Source organism: Squalius cephalus (assembly GCF_949319135.1).
Source record: "Squalius cephalus genome assembly, chromosome: 24".
Lineage (NCBI taxonomy): Eukaryota > Metazoa > Chordata > Actinopteri > Cypriniformes > Leuciscidae > Squalius > Squalius cephalus.
In genome coordinates this window covers 12,884,571-12,903,735 of record NC_137145.1, presented here as the reverse complement: position 1 = coordinate 12,903,735, position 19,165 = coordinate 12,884,571, and the positions used below count along the sequence as shown (strand labels likewise).

The 19,165-nt window shown below is 38.8% G+C and overlaps 1 protein-coding gene across 28 annotated transcripts in view; it reads left to right on the top strand.

Annotated features, from left to right (window-relative positions):
- Window positions 1–19,165, top strand: part of dlg2 (discs, large homolog 2) — a gene marked incomplete at its 5' end in the record, with an annotated part of 236,204 nt that overhangs the window by 123,933 nt on the left and 93,106 nt on the right. The window contains one exon of one of the 28 annotated variants that reach the window (XM_079860372.1): window positions 13,899–14,637. The exons of the other annotated variants lie outside the window; for them this stretch is intronic. Within the exon in view, the coding sequence (XP_079716498.1) occupies window positions 14,389–14,637 (249 nt within the window). Of the gene's footprint in view, window positions 1–13,898; window positions 14,638–19,165 lie in introns of those variants that run through there. 28 annotated transcript variants of the gene reach the window in all.

Here is a 19,165-nt window from a genome sequence, read left to right as displayed (position 1 = left end):
TGCTGCTGCTGATGATGATCTTTTGTCTGTTCTATGTGAGGTTTTATGATCTTTGTCTCTGAGGGCAGATCTATCAACCAGGGGTGCGTTTCCCAAAAGCATCGTTAGCCAACTTTGAACTCTATTGGTAATGACAGAACTTACGACCAAAGTTGGCTTTAGGAAAAGCACCTCAGAGCAGCAGTTTAGTAGTTATTGAAATTCTTTAATTTGACATCTGGCTTTGTGTTTAAAGCTAAGGGAAGGAGTGATTTCCGGTAATTTCTTTTGGTTTATGGATCCATACATAAGCACCACTCATACACTTGAATGATTGGTGCAGGTGAGCTGAGCACAGGAAATAATATGAAAAAGAATAAGAGTAATCCAATATGTATTAAAATGGCAAAGATTGATTTGATCATGCCTTTATCATTCTTTTTAACCATATTTGTGGCGTTAATGATTATTCATGGATTTGCTAATGCTGTACTACCTCTGAGGATGTGCCATGAGTGTATTTCAGGACTTACAAATAAAAATTATTTTGGCTCAATCTTTTCAAGGACAGAGCCAAGAAACCATCACAACCATGTTACTGTCCCCAAATATAAATAAGCACCTAAATGTACCTTTATATTTTATAGAACATTTTAGTAGACATGCTCGTCTTTTCTTTCCTATCTTCAAAGATCTAATGGCTGTTTGCCCCGGTTCATAACGCTCAACCTGGATTTGGAGAGCATTTCACGCTTATTCGTGTCCTCTCAGCACACCTACAGGTACTATTATAGAGGAACTACTGAAGCGATGCAATCAAATTGAAATGAAACCTTTTTTATCATTTGAACAGCAGAAAATGTCTGCTCAGTCAATTTTTTTGGTGAATAACCTCTGAGCAAAAGTAATTTATTTTAAACAATTTGAAGATGTCCTTGATGTTGCACCTCTCCCTGCTCTTTAGCCTTAACAAGCTCTCCCAAAAAATAAGTGCTTTATGTGAATATTTTGGAATTTTATCTCCAGAAAGATGGCTATTTTAGACATTGTTTGTGTAGTAGTGTGGCTTTTTGTCCTTGTGCGTTCAATTGCCCTTCATATAAAATATGTGTCTGGGTCAAACGTGGACAGCATGCGCTCTCAGGTCATGTTGCCCGCTTGTGCTCAGAACCATTAAACTTGAGGAACAGGTGAAGGTAGACAGTCTCTCTCCTCTCTTTGACCTGGCTACCCCAGCAGCTGCTCTGCAAATATACCCACGCTTACAATATGACCTGAAGTTATTGTAAGAATTTCTTATTACAGTATTTAAGAGTATAGTTTATCCTAAAAAAAAAAAATTGTCATCATGAATGAAAGTGGACAAATCACTAACATAGTCTATATTAGGGGTGGGTTATATACCGGTAAACACGATAGTGTTTTCTCGATACCAATACTGAATCGATACCATGGTAAAAAAAAAAGAAAAGTTATTGAATAATATGACCGAACCTAAAATATAAGTTTTATAAATTAATAAAACAAAACAAAAAAAACATCATCAATCAGGTCTATTAGGCTGCCGTCTCATCTAATATATCTAATATATTGGAACATTTATGAAATTTCAATGGTATCAGAAAATTTGATATTATGAAAACTTTATTTAAAGCTAATTATTTATAATTTATTTTGTGATGTATATTGTTCTCGTGAAATAAAATTACTCAAAATTACTCTTAACTGCGCTGTAAGTTTCCTGAAGCCACAAGACAGCTTTATGTGAGGAACAGACTGTCGTTATTTACTGAAAATTGCATGACAGTCATGGTCACCATTGACTTTCAATATGTGGAATAAAACAGCTTATAAATTTCTCCCTTTATGTTCCATGGAAGAAAGATACATTGGTAAAATCTCTTTAAGGATCCTGAACAAACCAGTGAAAATAAATGGTTCTAAATACATTTGAGGCAGTCCAAGGGCAGATTTTTTTTGTGTGGAAACCCTGGATAAATGGGCAAACAGTACAAAACATTGGATACTTCAAATTGGGTTTTACACAAAGGCAAACAGGAGGAATGTCTAAAAGCCTCTTTATTAAACAGATAGAAGTGAAGGTTAGACTTTACAGACATTTTGGACCCTGTAACATGGTATCATTTCTCATCAAAAAGCAATGTTCAAAAACACTAAAGATATAAATGCTTGTGTTCATTCTTTATTAATATTGAAACATTATGTCAAACATTTACATAAACACTACTAAAAAAATACACAACCTTTTATTTGTGATTATGAATATCTATATCTTCTGTGTGATGATATATATATACATACACTCACCTAAAGGATTATTAGGAACATCTGTTCAATTTCTCATTAATGCAATTATCTAATCAACCAATCACATGGCAGTTGCTTCAATGCATTTAGGGGTGTGGTCCTGGTCAAGACAATCTCCTGAACTCCAAACTGAATGTCAGAATGGGGAAGAAAGGTGATTTAAGCAATTTTGAGCGTGGCATGGTTGTTGGTGCCAGACGGGCTGGTCTGAGTATTTCACAATCTGCTCAGTTACTGGGATTTTCACACACAACCATTTCTAGGGTTTACAAAGAATGGTGTGAAAAGGGAAAAACATCCAGTATGCGGCAGTCCTGTGGGCGAAAATGCCTTGTTGATGCTAGAGGTCAGAGGAGAATGGGCCGACTGATTCAAGCTGATAGAAGAGCAACTTTGACTGAAATAACCACTCGTTACAACCGAGGTATGCAGCAAAGCATTTGTGAAGCCACAACACGCACAACCTTGAGGCGGATGGGCTACAACAGCAGAAGACCCCACCGGATACCACTCATCAACCACTAAAGATAGGAAAAAGAGGCTACAATTTGCACGAGCTCACCAAAATTGGACAGTTGAAGACTGGAAAAATGTTGCCTGGTCTGATGAGTCTCGATTTCTGTTGAGACATTCAGATGGTAGAGTCAGAATTTGGCGTAAACAGAATGAGAACATGGATCCATCATGCCTTGTTACCACTGTGCAGGCTGGTGGTGGTGGTGTAATGGTGTGGGGGATGTTTTCTTGGCACACTTTAGGCCCCTTAGTGAAAATTGGGCATCGTTTAAATGCCACGGCCTACCTGAGCATTGTTTCTGACCATGTCCATCCCTTTATGACCACCATGTACCCATCCTCTGATGGCTACTTCCAGCAGGATAATGCACCATGTCACAAAGCTCGAATCATTTCAAATTGGTTTCTTGAACATGACAATGAGTTCACTGTACTAAAATGGCCCCCACAGTCACCAGATCTCAACCCAATAGAGCATCTTTGGGATGTGGTGGAACGGGAGCTTCATGCCCTGGATGTGCATCCCACAAATCTCCATCAACTGCAAGATGCTATCCTATCAATATGGGCCAACATTTCTAAAGAATGCTTTCAGCACTAGGGCTGGGCGATTTAAATCGTGATATTGTTATGCGCATCTCGTCAGTAAAGCCGGTTCCTTGATTAGTAGTAAATCGCCATCACCTGCTTTCAGATGGAGCGGCATTTACTACAAAGAGCCGTAGTTAACTGACAAGCTGAGCCATATCGCATTAAAATCGCGGACGTATCGCCAGCCCTATTCAGCACCTTGTTGAATCAATGCCACGTAGAATTAAGGCAGTTCTGATGGCGAAAGGGGGTCAAACACAGAATTAGTATGGTGTTCCTAATAATCCTTTAGGTGAGTGTATATATATATATATATATATATATATATATATATATATATATATATATATATATATAGGCTATATATATTTATATATATATATATACTGTGTGTGTGTATATATATATTAAAGTTCTTTATATATATATATATATATATATATATATATATATATACACACACACACACACACACACACAAATGCTTTAAATAAAATACAGTAAAATAAAGGTGTTTTTTTAATTGTAAAAATGCAGAAGGTTTTCTTTCTGTTATGTTTAGTTTAAGATAGCGAAGTGAATGTGTGTACAGAAATAGCAGCTCCGCCAATGACATGCAGGAATTGTTAGCAAACCTTGCACTCTGTCTTTTCCTAAATAGTTTTAGTGGTGATGAAGTTCTGCTCTAATTCTTTCTGTGAGTACAGTGCAGTCTCACATATTTCATGCCGGTCATTGAGCCCTCATAAAAAGAACTGCAAGGTTCAACACATTTTGTCTCGCGTGTGTGGCCTAAAACGTTATTAGATTCGGCTCTGGCTGGAGCCTTCCCCATTTGTCTCCCTCATTTGCCTCTGTAAGGTTTTATCATGCGGCGATGACTTTTTAAAATTGGTTTTCGTGCAGGGCCTGATTTATTTAATGCAACTTTGCCGTCCGCATTGTTCTTCGCATTCATATTGGAATGTGGCTATAGCCTTTATTCCTGTAAAATGAGGCTTCTACATTAGCAGAATGATGAGGATTTTTTTATTTTTATTAATGTTGCTATTTAGTGATTCAGCACTGTATATGTATAGCGCTCTGGCGGCGGTCCAGCATGTTTTAAAGATATTACAGCAGAGGGGAAAAAAGCATGGGGTCATTTTTTATATATATTCAAAGTAATACATTGGTTTTCCTAAAAGAATAGGAGAAGCTATGTGATGTAGTTTTTATCACTATGGAGACATGTTGACATTTGTGTTATATGAATAATTAATAGGCTATCAGGAGTGACAGGCGGTTATGTGTAGGATAACAGTAAATAAGAGGTGCTGTGTGAAGGTGATTCGCTGAGGCTGAGATTTTTCACAGCACACTTATTCAATGTTACCTGGAGCTGAATTTAGCCGATTGAGTTCAGCATCCTCTAATGTGGTTTGTTTGTTCCGAAATATTGTTGCCATCGCATATGTCACAAGAGCTGTAAAGACCGAGGCGATACAAGCTGTAACAGGCTTGCGCTATTGTTAGAGTCTGTCTCGCTTTCTGTACCTGTTCTTGTCTCCAACAAATTGAGGTGTCTCTCGTCCTCACTCCCGAGAAGCATTTCAAGAGTTGCTGATTCAGACTATAGCCTCTGCATTATTGATCATCCAGCCAGAATCTAGTCAGAAACTATAGTAGTCAACATTTGAAGTGGATCAAAAAAAGTTCAACAAAGTCTTCCTTGGACGAAAACGGGTATTGTTCAAAATTCATGTATAACTTTGATGAAAGGTTTTGATCCACTTCAAATGTTGACTACTATAGTTTGAAGAAACTCCAAATTGACTTACATCAGCCTATGTTTGGGTGTCGACTAGATTTGTTATGTCCAGCTTTTGAACTCCAGCTTAAACCAATCCTGGAGCTGGATTGCATCCTAAATAGGGGATGTTTGCAGTTCCGCTGTGGATTAGGCCACGTGTTTTCCGAACCGGCCCTGGTGGAGGGGATATATGACAGATGTGGCTTAGTGCCACCACAGGCTCTGCTGTGAGCAGTGATAAGTTTAATCACAGGAAGTTAGAGATGTCACTCGGTTTAATAGGCAGTGATGGACCGAGAACAGAAAGTGTCTGTCAGCACATGGGCTGTACATTCAAAGGCCTTGAGAGGTTCAGGTGTTGAGGTTCACTTTGTATTTTGAGTTGCAAGATTTTTCCAAACCTGGTAATTCTTTACTGTCTACTGCTTATGTAAACAGCTGCCTATCCTAACTAAAATGGAACCTTGTAAGTAAACAGTCTACATAGGCAACATTTCCACAGGACATACATGCTAAACAATAATGGTACTCTAGTGATGTGACTCAGCTGATACCAAAAGACATCATTTTGGGCTTTGTTGAGGATACACACGCGCACACACACACACACACACACACACATACATACACAGTTTTAAATAACTTAAATATATTGGATACATTTATATAATAATATTTTTTTCTTTTTTTTTTCTTTTGCATACTTTAGACTAAGTATAATTTTTTTTAACTTGATTTCATTGAATTATTAACTTTGGTCTGTGGGAGATATATAGATAGACAGACAGATAGATAGATAGATAGATAGATAGATAGATAGATAGATAGATAGATAGATAGATAGATAGATAGATAGATAGATAGATAGATAGTAGTGTTGTTACGGTACCAACATTTCAGTATTCAGTGCCAATACCAGTGAAAATCCGGTTCTCGGTACCAATTTCGGTAACCAAAGGGCTAGAAATCAATTTCTTTGCTGATAATTCCTCGTCATCACAGAGAGCGCAGTTCGCACCGTTTCAAAAATAGTCGATCTCCGAATGCGAATGAACTTACTCTGAATTTTAGTATTGTTTTTATATGAGGATCCTTTTTCAAATACAAGGTCAATATTGATTTTCACTAATGACAAAACAACAAATTATCCGTGAATTTATATGGAACTAATCTTTAAAATCTTTCCTTCTTTACTCTCCTCATGTAACGTTGCATTCGGAGATCGACAAGTTTCTCCTTTCCACAAGCGCTTGCTCTCCTGTGGCGTCTGTCGTTGCTATGCAACCATGAACATAGGCGCGCCTGGAAAAACGAGCGTGCCACGTCGCTTCTATTATGAGCGCGCTTGCCGTGCGCCTACATTTGGAATAACGAATCTGCACGCGCAAAAAACGCGCTATGTGAACGGCCACTTATGGCAACGTAACATTAGCCTAAAATATTTCCATATGTGTCTCTTTCCTCCTTTCTTATCAACAAGTGGATTTACAGCCACCACATCAGCAGCACCGCTGGTCGCCATGTCTCAGCGCTTTAATAAAGAGGACGCGCAACTGCACGCGCTCAGTGCATGCGTGCATGCATGCGCATCAAGGAACCGGGTTTGAACGGGTCCTCGGTACCACCGGTACTTAAAGGAACACTCCACCCATTTGCATTAAGCTTTGCATTGTTAGAAACCCAGTCATACTATTGAATGGTCGTGCAACACTCTCTCATTTTCCCCTGAGACGGGAGAAATCCGTATTTACCTCTTACACTTCCTCCCACAATGACGCATCATTGTCGGAGGAAGTGTAAGAGGGGGGGATTTCTGTTGAGACTACAAGCACTAGTTCCCACCCTTTCAAACCCGCCCATAGGGGGTTGGACCTAATGCGCTAACAGACCTATCACAGATCAGTGCCAGTGTGTTTGATTTCACCATTCATTGTTTACATGCACACCTTTTGTTTCAATCTAACTGAATTCATTCCGATTGGTGAATTTGAATGTAGTGTTTACATGAACGCTTAACAAGTGATCGGTTGATGTGCGTTTTACCCTTGCTAAGAAAATACCCGCTCCTCCGTGAGAGATAGTCCACGAGACCGGTGCATCTCACAGGCGCTCATCAGTAATCACGCCACCGGCTTTTGTGTTCTACAGTCGCCATTCATCACGTTTACTGTGGCGAGCAGGACGAGTCTAGGGCCGCGGGAGAACGACGCGAGGCCGGTGGCGTGATCGGTTGATGTGCGTTTTATCATTGCTAAGAAAATACCCGCTCCTCCGTTAGAGATACAAGACCAGTGCGTCTCACAGGTGTCGGTCATCAGTAATCACGCCACCGGCCTCGCCTCGTTCTCCCGCGCCATTCATCACGTTTACTGTGGCGAGCAGGACGAGGCAAGGGCCGTGGGAGAATGACGCGAGGCCGGTGGCGTGATCGGTTGATGTGCGTTTTATCATTGCTAAGAAAATACCCGCTCCTCCGTTAGAGATACAAGACCAGTGCGTCTCACAGGTGTCGGTCATCAGTAATCACGCCACCGGCCTCGCCTCGTTCTCCCGCGGCCCTAGTCTCGTCCTGTGCGCGACTGAAAGAACGCAAAAGCCAAATCCCGGACATTTTGTGCGATCTCAAAAACCTGGGCAGACTCATGGAGACTAACGTTAGTAGCTTAGCTTTGTTGTTTACAACTGCTCTCTAACCGGTAGGCGTGGCTTGGGAGTGGCCTAGTAGAGCAGCGAAGCAAGTGCCTTCTGGGAGTTGTTGTCTTTCATCCACATGAGCCAAAAATACATTTTCTGGCTTTTCTCAGTCTAGAAGGCTCCAAATTCAAAAATAATTTCACATTTTTACTACATAAATGACACAATTTAAATACACATTCATCTTTCCAGAGGTGAAGTATCCCTTTAAGAAAACTTGGTACCGTGACGTTTACATTTTTCTTGTACCGACTTGGTACCGAAGTACCGGGTCTTTTGACAACACTAATAGATAGATAGATTTCATGAACAGACTTCATGTTGAAAGTGTGCCTACTGTGCCTTAAAGCGCTGTCTAGGTAGATATCTCGTAATGTTTTGGAAAAGAGCTGTAGTGTTGCAGCGTAAAGGCAGGATGTTGGGTCATTTTTGAGAAGGATGGTAAAACTAGTTTGTCTCATTGTCCCACCTCTTTTTTTATGAGTGTGCATTGTTTAAGTGTTTTGTAGAGCTCCAGAGTTAGAGCTTAATTAGCACTGCCTTAATGAACATCATGAGAACTTCACAATGGCATTAACAGGCAGAATGGCCAGATCATAAAGGACTGCACTAAAAACGACCCCTAACTCTCTTTCTCTGTCTATCGCTCAGAATAGATAAGACACTTTGCATATTCAGAGTGTCTTCCTCTCTCTTGTACTGTTGCAGAATTATTATGGGGTATCTCAGCTTTGCTAGCTTTAGCTATTGTTTAACCATCAGCTAGAAGCCTCAAAGTTCATGCAGCTAGTTTCTTTGTTGCATATCTTCAACCTTTTTTCAGGCCAAGGACATTTGGTTTGGCCTATAATAACCTGTGTATATTATCATAGCAATGTATTTACATACAAATCCAGTGAAATAATATACTTTAATAATAACTATCAATAAATGATTAATAGTTATGTACATTTATTTATTTATTAATAAAAACAATCAGTATAATGTGCACTGATGAATCATACACAATGAGACCAGAGGCATTTATTAAGAAAAATATGGTCCATTTTAATTTAATGAATATATGATTCTCTGAATTGGACAGCTTAGATTCATCACTCCATGTCAAGCTGAACGCTTCATTTAACTCTTAATTAGGAAAGCAAATTGTCTGACATTTTCTGATTCAGGAGGGGGAATTGCTGCGCATGTCCTGAGACGGATCTGACAGGTGAATTCGGCCACTCGTCACTCTGAAATGAGACTGTTAATATTAGGATGGCTTTCACTAACACAAACCATTTCCCCCTGGGCTTAAGGCTTGAGCACGTCCCTGTCGGCCAGCGGACAAGCTGTCAGCGACTGACAGTCTATTCCCACAGCGAGAATGCTTGAAGAGGCCGATTGGCAGAAACTGTAACACAGGCAAGAAGACCCAACACTATTTAATTAAACTTGAACTAAACAGAACTAGTAATGACCCTTAAATGGCGATATCATGGCATTACAAGGGGTGTGACGAGACACTTATCTCACGAGACGAGACACGAGATTGGGTTCACGAGAACGAGACTTTTGCACAGTTTTTCAGAAATCCTCAATGACAAAACTAGTATGCAGGTGCATTTTGAAATGTTTTAACTAAAAATATTCTAAGGCATGTCATTTCAGGTCTAATTTATGAGTATGAATTATCAAATGCATTTGAAAGAAAACAATATACAAGCACTGTAAAAGGTTTTTACTGACTGGCTTTTCTCCTGTATGATTTTCATGATTCTCTTCAGACCTTACTGTACATTTATGAGCTTCCAGAACTTCTGATTGAGGCTGTGTGTGACTTCCTAACAACTGAACTCCTTTACACAAATTGAACACAGAAATAAAAACAGTATAAAAAACAAAAATAAATAACAGTTTTATCTTTGTCTTATTAAGTGCAAACAATAAGTGCAGTAAATCAGTTTATCAAACAATAAGTTCAAGTGCAAATAATCAAAGTACTGTAGCGCACAGACTCTTTATAATTGTTGTGAAATTGCTGTTTTATTTTGCACCGGCAGTTATAGGGTTAATGCGGTGAGTTCAAAAAAGTTTGGGTGGAGAGAAACGAGGCTGGTGCGTTTACGTACAGTTGTTCTTGCGTTCCGATTATTAGTTCAGAAACAGAGTCTCCCTTGTCTGTCGTTCTTCAAACGTTACAGTACTCTCTCAATATTCAAAGTGACCAAAACAGAGACCATAGCCACAACTACACAGTCCAGAGATGGGTATTGGGAGACAGGCTAGTTGTATGTATGGAGCCTAATTTGCGCGCATCAGGGAGCTTGTTTTACTTTCACTTTCAAATTCGTGATCACGCATACTCTGTGTACAGCAGGGAGCAGCAGTGCTGAGCGCGCATTCTACAAGATGAGACATTTACCGGTATCGGACATTTAGGCTCTGTTGCGCAACCAATCATCCGCCATCGTCACGTTGTCAATGAACTCGTGCTGGATGAGCAGAGCAGACTTTTACATTAGTTCATAATGGTTTTTATTTTTTATAAAAACAGCAAAATGACAATTGAGGCGAATGTGAGTGTAGCGGTGGAATATTCAATGCTTATTTCACCCTCACACTCCGTCATGGCGATATCTCGAGACAGCTTTTCACCCAACAGGAAATCTCGTCACATTTTAGTCTCGTAGCACGAGATCTCGGCACACCCCTAGGCATTACCATGGCAAATGTCCAAAAAATATGGTATGCTAATACCATGGTATTTTTTGTACCAGCCTTTACATTGGTTACTAATGATTACTGTTTTATACTGTATGGCTCACCCAAAGGAACTGAATCATTAGGCTGTATTTGTGTTGCTTTTATTTGATGATTTAGACCGCTCTGTGTTTGTTCTATTTGTTTGTTTATAAGATTAATGATGTGAAGTTCCAGCGATGTATTTAGTGGTAAAAAAAGATCTCATTAGTTGCTCCACTGCTTTATAGATCTGAAGAAAAGAAGTGTGTGTGTGTGTGTGAGAGAGAGAGAGAGAGAGAGAGAGAAAACAAGCAGTACGCCATTACCTGGAAAGAACCCAGATGTAAGCGTTCTTTTCCTGCTTCTGGTCTTGAGATAAGATCATTGTAAAGGCTTTAAAAGTCCTGGATAAGAGCAGACATGTACAATAGCTTTTTAGTTCATCTTCAAAATCAAACGGTAACGTCAGCCTGTTGAATACCTGCTTAAAGTGTGTAATTGTTAAATATTTTCTCTGTGCAGGTTAATATGCAGAAACATCTATGAGTGATACATTCATATAGGCTGATTTGCTTGAACAAATGTAGAAACTGTTACTTTGTGGTGCTATAAAAAAAAAAGTGCATCGCATACTGGCACAAATGAGCAACATTGGCTCATCCAGTGGTGTACGTTTGAGAACTGACTATGTTTGTCCATCCAATGGGAAATGGGGAGAGTGAACATGTTTGAAAACTGTTATTTTTGCAGTTTTGTTTGGTAATGTTAGTCCCACAGAAATGACACCCTTCACATTTAAGTAACTGTGAAATAATCTGTTATAATCTAATCTAAATTCATTGTGCCATTTTAATTAATTTATTTTAATGATTTCTTTTTTTTAATTTTTATATGTAATATTTTTTTCATTTTTTTTAATTTATTTATTTTTAAATTGTTTTAAAATAAATTGCTCAATTATGAAGCATCAATTTGCCCACTCAAATGATTGTCCACAACAATTTAAATCAAAAGACTAGTATCCCTTATGATGTTCAAAGATCTTTTGATGGCCTTAGATGTATTCTGAGCAGGTACCTTGATCATTGCTCTGCAGTCAGAGTTCTGTATTTTAATTAATTACCCTGAAATTTGTCATGCATATGGATCATTGATTCATCGCCAGGCAAAAACAAAACAAAACAAAAACATATTTTTTCATGAGCTAGTAGCCTATATGTCTGTGCTTAGACAGAATGTCTTCTATTTCAAACTCTGTCTTCATTTTTTTTCCACCTTTGTCTCTCATACACAATAATATTTAGATTTGATATGTTCTTCTATCACTTCATGCCCCTTTGTACGTTCTCCCACTGTCTGTATCTCTCCGGGAAGCTTTACAAGATGTGCAGGTTAAAACCTATGTATAATAGATGGAGCTCTCGGCAGCAGGTAACAGAAGGGGGGAGTTTGAGTTACGGATTTCAAAATGTCATACTGTTGATAGTATACCCTGAGCAGGGTGGATATAAACATGAGCGGAGAGAGATGGGTAAGGATGGCTTCTTGAGATGAGCGCTGGCCCACTTCTAAAGTGCCTTGTTTAAGGGGTCTGCTTTTCTTTCTTTGTCTTTGTGTATGGTAGTCACGAGGCAACCCGACTCATGTTCCTCATCCTTGCCTCAACTTTATCCTCCCAGCCCATGGGAAAAAGAGAGAGACAGAAAGACACAGTGAGACAGGGCCGTTTTATCTGTAGCTGACCAGCGGTTGGATATTCCTACACCACACAATGAATGTGAGCAGAGCAGTTTTGACCAAATCAAACCCTGGGTATCTCCAAGCAAACCCTTTTCTTTTTAATTCGTCACAAACTCCAATTTTAACACTGAAACGCAGACAGCACAAAGCTTTAACGCCTGCAACGTAGACATCAAAAAAATACCATGGTAGCATCTGATGCAACTGTAAAATGAAAAGCAACAAAGCACTAGAAAAAAATATGGTGATTATGTGAGGGTTTTTCTATACTATATGCACTTTTTGCCCTGTGAATAAACAATCTAACAGCACAACACTTTTCACACTCTTACCCTCACATCACAAGAATAAATTACATTTTAAAATATATTAAAATAGGAAACAGTTTTTTTTTTGTTTTTTTATCAAATAAATTCAGACTTTGTAAGCTTAAGACCTTACCGACCCCAAAACTTCAAACAGTAGTGTATTGATATCTATAAAATTGTAAGATTTGTAGTTTGTTTGTTTTTTTAATGAAAATTTTGACCTCATTTATAATGTTCAATGTCATTATGTGATGCAAATGAAGGTGGTGAAAGTGATCCTGATTTACAGTTTTTGAATTTTTGAAGAATGCATATTTCATATACTGAAAATTGTTTGTCACTCATTAATGTTAATTTTAACATTCCACAAAAACTTAATAATAATAAAAATATATATATATATAATGAATTTAGACAATCTGGATCTGGGACAAAAATAAATTTTCAAATTTTCAAATTGTGATTTTCATGTAAAGAAAGGAAGTTAGTTTTGATAAAACAAAAAATAATAATTCCTGGGAAATTAAAGTGCATAAGGTTAAAGAACCACTTATAAATCGTCTATATTCATGCTACTATTTAGATTTCAATGCAGCACAGTCACTTCCTTTGATTGAATCATGTACTGTATATTGCATTTCTTCAAGACCAGGCTGCAACTGCTATAATGATCAAGCAGCCGTCAGACCGTTTCCTCTGCGATCCTGATTATCCGCTTGTTGCCGTTTAGTGACGTTTAGAGCTGTAATCAAAGAGATAACACATTTAGCCTGTCTATTCTGGGATTTCCCATCATCCCCCATTGTCTGATTTGGCAGCATGGAGCCCAGGACATGGTTAATTGCTGTTTTTGCGCTTTGCACGTTTAATTTTCCTTTCACGCTCAACATCCTGTAACTCGCGTTTAAGCCTGCTGTGACGTTCCCAGTGTGGTGAATTTAAGTTTGGCTCGTGTCTGAGCCTGATAACCATCTCTGCGTATGAATGTGTGTGCCAGCGCTCGCGTTTATGTGTTTGTCGGCTCCATTATTGATTGGCTGTAATCTGGTGGTGGCCACTCACTGGAGTGATGTTCCCCTAGGCTTTAATTATATCCCACGTGATTTGCATCTCAGCTCTGCCCCTTGCTAATCTCATCTCATCTTCCTCCCCTCGGCCGCCCCATCACCCCCCTGATTTATTGAGTTTTTGTCACTCTATTTGTGCACTTTTTTTCTCCCTACCACACCCTGAAAAAAAGTACAACTAAGCCTCGGTTAGCCTAGCCTACCATAGCACAGGCCACCGCCAGAAATCTCCATCTCAGGCATTCGACTCCCATACGCCATTCCCCCGATGGAAGGAGATACTCATCCAAGGATGAACAGACTTCTGGGACCGCTGCTGTCTTTCCGAGCAGCACAATGATTTGTTCGGGAGTTAACACGCCTGTCTGAGCCTGGAGTTCTAACCGTCCTCTACACACCCAAAGCCGCTGGATTTGGCTTCTGATATTTGACCGACTTTCGGTTTTCTAAAGAATCAATGGATTTGTTTGTTTATTAGCCACCAGCGCTGAAAAGTCCATTTTATTGTGGCTTGGCTCCACTGGGCTGCGGATATGTACATTGTATCAGTGTTAGGGTGACCTTGTTGCGAAGCTGTCCATTGATTTGACAGAGGCTTTTGTGGAAGTTTTCACATTGTCCAGCTTTGCTGGGCGAACTGCCATCCGCCATGAGCTACATGCTGGTGAATAATGGCCTTTTTCGGGAGAAGTTCCACCGAGGAAGCGCGCCCAACCTTCTCGCCCCTCCTCGAGTTGAATCCTTACGACCGCTTCACAAACGGCTCAGCATGGAGGCCCTGAAGAGCAAGGCTCCTGATCTGGGGCCGATTAAGTGGCCGTCTCTCGTCACCATCTGTAAATGGAAGCAAAGTTTGGCTGAGAGACTTCTAAAGAGACACCGAAGGAGTTGCAGTCAGGTTAGCAGTTATTTATTCGGTTTAACCATCAAGTCTATAACAAGTAAACCAGCATGTTATCCCATAACATAATCTTGTAGATTGTGTCTCTCAGACAATAGCCAGAATGTTTTTTTTAAAACCAGACCACTTAAGAGGAATAATTGTTCACAATTTTCCATAGGTCCCTTTAACCGCATTTTCGCTTTTGTTAGATAATACCATTTTAAGCTCTCTCACTTTCTCTGGTGGATTTAGCCTCCCTCCCAATTTTATTGAACCATTGAACTGGTTTCATAATTTCTGAAGTTGATTACACAGGCCTGGCTCTCGACCAGAAGCATTGCATTAGCCTTTGAAACATCACTCACAGATGCTGCCAGCACTCAGAAACATATTCCAGTGGAAAAGAGACTAATGAAACTAATCAATGTAAGAGCTGTCTTCTGTCTTTAAAAGGACGCCAGGGGTGTTAAAACAATTTAAGGTTGGATGTGCAGCCTGGAGACAGTGCTATGCAAAATAGACACTGTGAGAGGTTTATATATGTTAGTCTGGAGGTTTATGTATGTTAGGCTGGATGTGCAAGCATAAATCTTACCACTCTTGCAAATTGGTGTGCTATTATTTTTCCGAAGACAATATAATTGGCAAAAAAAAAAAAAAAAAAGCCCCACAGAGGAAAGGACCTAGCTATATCTAGGGACCAGAATATAATAGAGACTTGGGCCATTAAGTAACATCCTAGCAACTACATAGCAACACGCTAAGAACCTCTTATTTTTGCAACTGTATTGCAACAGTTGTGGTGGTGAGTATACTGCACAAGCAAAGACCTGCATTTTCTTTAGAAAACAAAGATTAGTAGATATAGCTAAAGTGTAGTTAAGGTACAAATTGACAAGATGGAAAGGACATTAAGGCCCTGGGGAAAAGGAACAAGCTATTGAGGGTTGACACAGTCTCTAAGGAGCTGAAACTGTATTTTAGTGAACACTAATGGTGATTATTATGGTTTTGGTGGTGCTTAATGCAGTGGCCATGGGCTAGGTTCAGGGAATCTCTTCTTGAATCCAACAAAAAGCTCTAAAGCTCTTTCCCCAAAGTAAGTGTTGGCACTGCTTCTCTATCCTCTATCTGCAATGCTAACCTATCTGCCCCTTATATTAAATTACAGTCACTGCTCTCTTTAACTTTCCTTTTTTTAAGATCGCCCTCTGCTCCTGGGTTCCATGCACTCCTCCAAAATCCAATTAGCAAAACCCAGGAGGAAGTCCTCATAACTTCCAGGACTTCTTATTCCATAATTCAGTGAAGTGGTGCGGTTAGTAAATCTGAGGCCAGGTCAGTGGTTTAAGCACAGATGGTTATTTTAGCAGCCTTTAGCTCTCCTTCAAGCTGGTACACCAAAAGCTCTGTTCAGATGCTCTTTATAATTATTTCGGTAACACTTTACAATAAGGTTTCATTAGTTAACAAACAACTTTTTATTCAAATAATGTATTAGTAAATGTTGAAATTAACATTCATTTAGATGAATAAATGCTGTTGAAGTCTTGTTCATTCCTAATTCATGTTAACTAAAGTAGTTAACTGACGTTAACTAATGAAACCTTATTGTTAAGTGTTACCGTTATTTATTTTCCACTGAAGTTTTGGCCCAAAATGTACTATTTAACTGAATATTTTTGCATGCTGTGTATACAGTATATTAAACACCTCCTGAGCTCCTAGTTATTAGCATGTGTTAAACACCGACCAAAGCTTGTCACTTCAGTTGATGACTGTCAGACTCTGTCAAACTTTACGATAACTGCTGAGCTAAGTTGAAACCAGTAAAGTAAACTTGCACACTCTCTGTAGCTCTTTCATTGCCTTTAATGGGCACGAACTGAGCATGTGCTCCACTAGCAAATGACTGTACCATCATTCCTCACTCTCAGTTCTCAGACAGAGGGGCTGTACAACAGTTTTATTTGCGGATCCTGCCATATTACTTTGCCAGTAAAAACCGTTCACTTTTCACCTGAAGTAGACACTCAGAAAAAAGATTTCAGCAGAGCTACAGTACTTGTTCGATCCTTCATACGGCAGCAGAAAATGTATTATTTTAAAAAAATTCTTACAAAATGTGTGTGAAATCACTGTGTGTATAACTTTTAAAGTGCCTGAAACAATCTTAAGGGCCGAGACTGATTTAGTTGCCACATGTCCAGTCTCAAATTCTAACCCCAAGCCCCACCTTGTGGTGGTAAATGTGAATTACAACAACAGCACACAAGGGACATCCAGAAACCATGAACATTGTTTTGCCTTGGACCATGTGATATATATATATATATATTTTAGTTTAGTTTAGTTTAGTTTAGCTTGCAATGAGTTCGCAAATGAGAAATGTTCTCAGGTATTCTGTAATGCTCTTTCGGTGGTCATTTACATTAATACCTCTTACTTTAATACCTCCAAACCCTCCCCCCCCCCCCCCATTATTATGGACAATAATGACTTTCACTGAAGCAATAAATGACCTGTCACACATTCATTGACAAGACCAATCAGCTGCTTAAACTCTAAACTGCAACGTGGCTTTGGCTTTTGTGTGGGATCTTGCCGGTTCTGAAGAGTGGGAGTTCTTGACACATCATGTGTGTGTGTGTGTGTGTATTTACAGTTTTTGAAGAAGCGGAGGGTTGATTACTGAGAGCAGTGGGAAACACTGTTCGAGAGGGGAAAGGAGAGAAGAGCGTCTCTTAGTTCCTGTGAGAATTAAGATTCGGGTAGCCTGAGTACTTCACTTCTATTAAGAGCTGCAAGAGAGAGGGGGCTTTTAATTAGAACCCTGATCCCAGACACTCCCAGCGCCTGTAGTGTGAATTATAGAGCAAAATATTTCGTCATTCATTGTGCCTTCTAGAACAGCTCCAGCCCCCTGAATTCATGAATACACAGTGTCCAAAACGAACACTTACAAAGTGCCAAATGCAAGTCAAAATTTGCTTTGGTGAGTAAATGCTAAAATGGGAATACTTGCCATTTGGATGATATCTTTTTTTACAATAAGAACTGCATCATGAAGCGTTTTGAATTGATTTGTTAGAACGATAGTCTAAACCTCGCTGATGTAAGTGACATGCGGCATTCAAATCCAAAACATTCAAATGTCAACTAAATAAAACATCTGTTGGGATTTGTGCATCATCTAATGACTTTTACTTTTATCTAGGGCACAGACACAAAAACATATATGAAAGCTCTTTTTCAGATTTGTTAGAAATATGAAGGGAGAAAAACAGCATAATATTTATGCTATCATAACCTAAAAAAAAAAAATTGTTTTAGAATTATAGTAATTTTCAGTATTTTTGTTAACACTAAACTGAAAATATATTATTATTATTATTAAATAAAATCAATTATAAAATATAATTGATATATTTTTCAACATAATTATCTAATAGTCAAGTGTTTTTTTATATATAGGCCTACAATATAAATAAATCTAATTTATTACCATTTAATCAACAACATCAGCCTTTTTGGACCCTTTTGATAGTTGTATCTGCCGTTATGTGAGTGAGCAGTGGAGTGTGTGGGGAAAGGCATCCACATAGGTGTCATGTTCTCTCACCCTTGTGAGTAAAGCTGCTCGAGTGGGCACTGTGACGTGTGTGAATGTCAGGGCTGACCACCTGTCATTTGATGGTCTGTCTGGTGAAAGGTGGGAAAATTAATTTGACAGCATCTTATGAGATTTTCAGCAGTATTATACAAGGGTTTATCTCGATGACGTGGTATCACAGCTTGCTGGCACCCATGACTAGCATTTGTCATTGACACATGGCACACACACACACACACACACACTCAAGCATTGACAGTGAAAAGTGGTGTTTGTCATCATGTTAAAAGTGTGGTAGAAAACGCACAACACTTTCATTTGGGAATTGGAAATGGCTGACACTTTCCCACTGGATGCTTTAGCTACTTTTTAACTGACTTAGCTCACACATTTCAAATATACATCATTCATGCATTATAATTCTATCCCACCATTTTCATGACACAAAATGCAACTGCAAAAATTACAATCGGCTATGTTAGGAATGGAATGATAGTTTAATTTTTACTGCGTACAGAGATTATACATGATACTGCCTTATATTTAAATGTTTTGTTATTTCTTTATACATTTGTATGTTGCATTGTTGTCATCATATTCCATGTCAATGACATCCAGTTATCATATCAGAAATCAATTTTTACTTAAAAATTTTACTTAATTTTTTTTTTCTCCTGTTTTGATACAATTTTGTTAAAAGATGTATTTTTTTGGTAGTCTGATCAAATAATGATTCAAGTCTTGATGCAGCATGTCTAGTTGATGCGTCATATTGGACTGCAGTGGAGATTTTCAGTGAATAATGACTGAAATTTTCAGTCGTATGGACTGTTTCATTTGTAACACATTTCTATTATTTTAAAACCTTTTGACTTTCTCTTTTAGGGAAAAGTGGCTGGGATATTTTCAAAAATATGTTCTGAAAAAGAA